Source organism: Pinus tabuliformis, chromosome 7 (genome assembly GCF_031772625.1).
Source record: "Pinus tabuliformis cultivar Carrire ecotype Pingquan chromosome 7, CPIR1, whole genome shotgun sequence".
NCBI lineage: Eukaryota > Viridiplantae > Streptophyta > Pinopsida > Pinales > Pinaceae > Pinus > Pinus tabuliformis.
Window position 1 is genome coordinate 531553598 of NC_142293.1, and position 1194 is coordinate 531554791.

Sequence of the window (1194 nt, forward strand, 5' to 3'; positions counted from 1 at the left end):
AGTGCCAAAGGAGATCTCTGCCTCAAAAGCTTCCCCCTCCATCAAAAGTATACCAGAGGAGAAGGCCTCTGAAGAAGAAGGGGAAACCCAAGAGTCCGAAGATTCAGAGGAAGAAGGGGAAATTGGGGAATCCCAATCCTCTCCCAGAAGATCTACATGAGGGCGCAAGACGGCAAAAGAAAAAAGAGAACAAGAAACTTACAAGGATAAACTCCAGGGTAGCCAACCAACGCTAGAGAAGCTCCTTTCAAAAACCCCGAAGGTGACTAGGATTCAATCACAGGGCTCTGAGGGAGCCCACCAAGGCATAAATAAATAATGAAGTTTGTCTCCTGGAATTGTAGGGGGATGGGCACCTCAGCAAAGGAAGAAGCGATGAGCAGCTTAATAAGACTGGAATCCCCAGATATCCTCCTCATCCAGGAGACCAAGTTGGAGGAATCAGCCTTCCTCCAAGCAAGCAAGAAATGGTGGAAAAAGAATGGAGCGCATGCAGTATCGGCCCGGGGAGCGTCGGGAGGACTTGGGATGCTCTGGAACTCAAACAAGTTTTTACTAATCTCTGAATCCCTAAATACCCATTGGATCTTTTTAAAATTACAGCATCTAGAAACAAAGGAGATTATTTGTATTTTCAATGTGTATGCTCCTAACAATGTAGGTGAGAAAAAGAACTGTTGGGATTCCATCAAAAACCTAGCAGATCTAGAAAATTTGGGAAATATTATCATTGCCGGAGATCTAAATCTCACACTCCGAGCCTCAGAAAAAAGAGGAGGCAGCATAGTCAGGGATCCGGCAAGAGAATGGGCCGAAGATCTCATGCAAGAATGGGATTTGCTAGACATAAAACCAGTCACAGGCACGTTCACCTGGTCAAACAAGAGAGTGGGGCCGGGATACATAGCAGCGCGACTGGATCGTTTTCTGGTCCAAAGCTCCTTCCTTCTCTTGGGGCTGGAGGCTAAAATGTGCATTCTCCAAAGCAGTGTCTCGGATCATAAGCCCATCTGTCTAGAACTGATTCCTTCTAAGGATCTAGGGCCTATACCGTTCAGGTTTAGTTCCCTATGGACCAAAGAGGTAGATTTCATGCAAAAGATTAGAGAATGCTGGAGGGATACGGTCAAGGGATCTCCATTCTTTGTTTGGGAAGAAAAGCTACGCAGGGTAAAAAAGATGCTAAAGGGCTAG

The 1194-nt window shown here is 45.9% G+C and overlaps 1 protein-coding gene across 1 annotated transcript; it reads left to right on the forward strand.

The window, feature by feature from the left end:
• Positions 1 to 348: 348 nt before the first annotated feature.
• On the forward strand, positions 349 to 1194 carry LOC149248388 (uncharacterized). The gene has a single exon (XM_089449598.1). It carries the CDS (start codon positions 349 to 351, stop codon positions 1192 to 1194), a length of 846 nt encoding a protein of 281 aa, XP_089305724.1.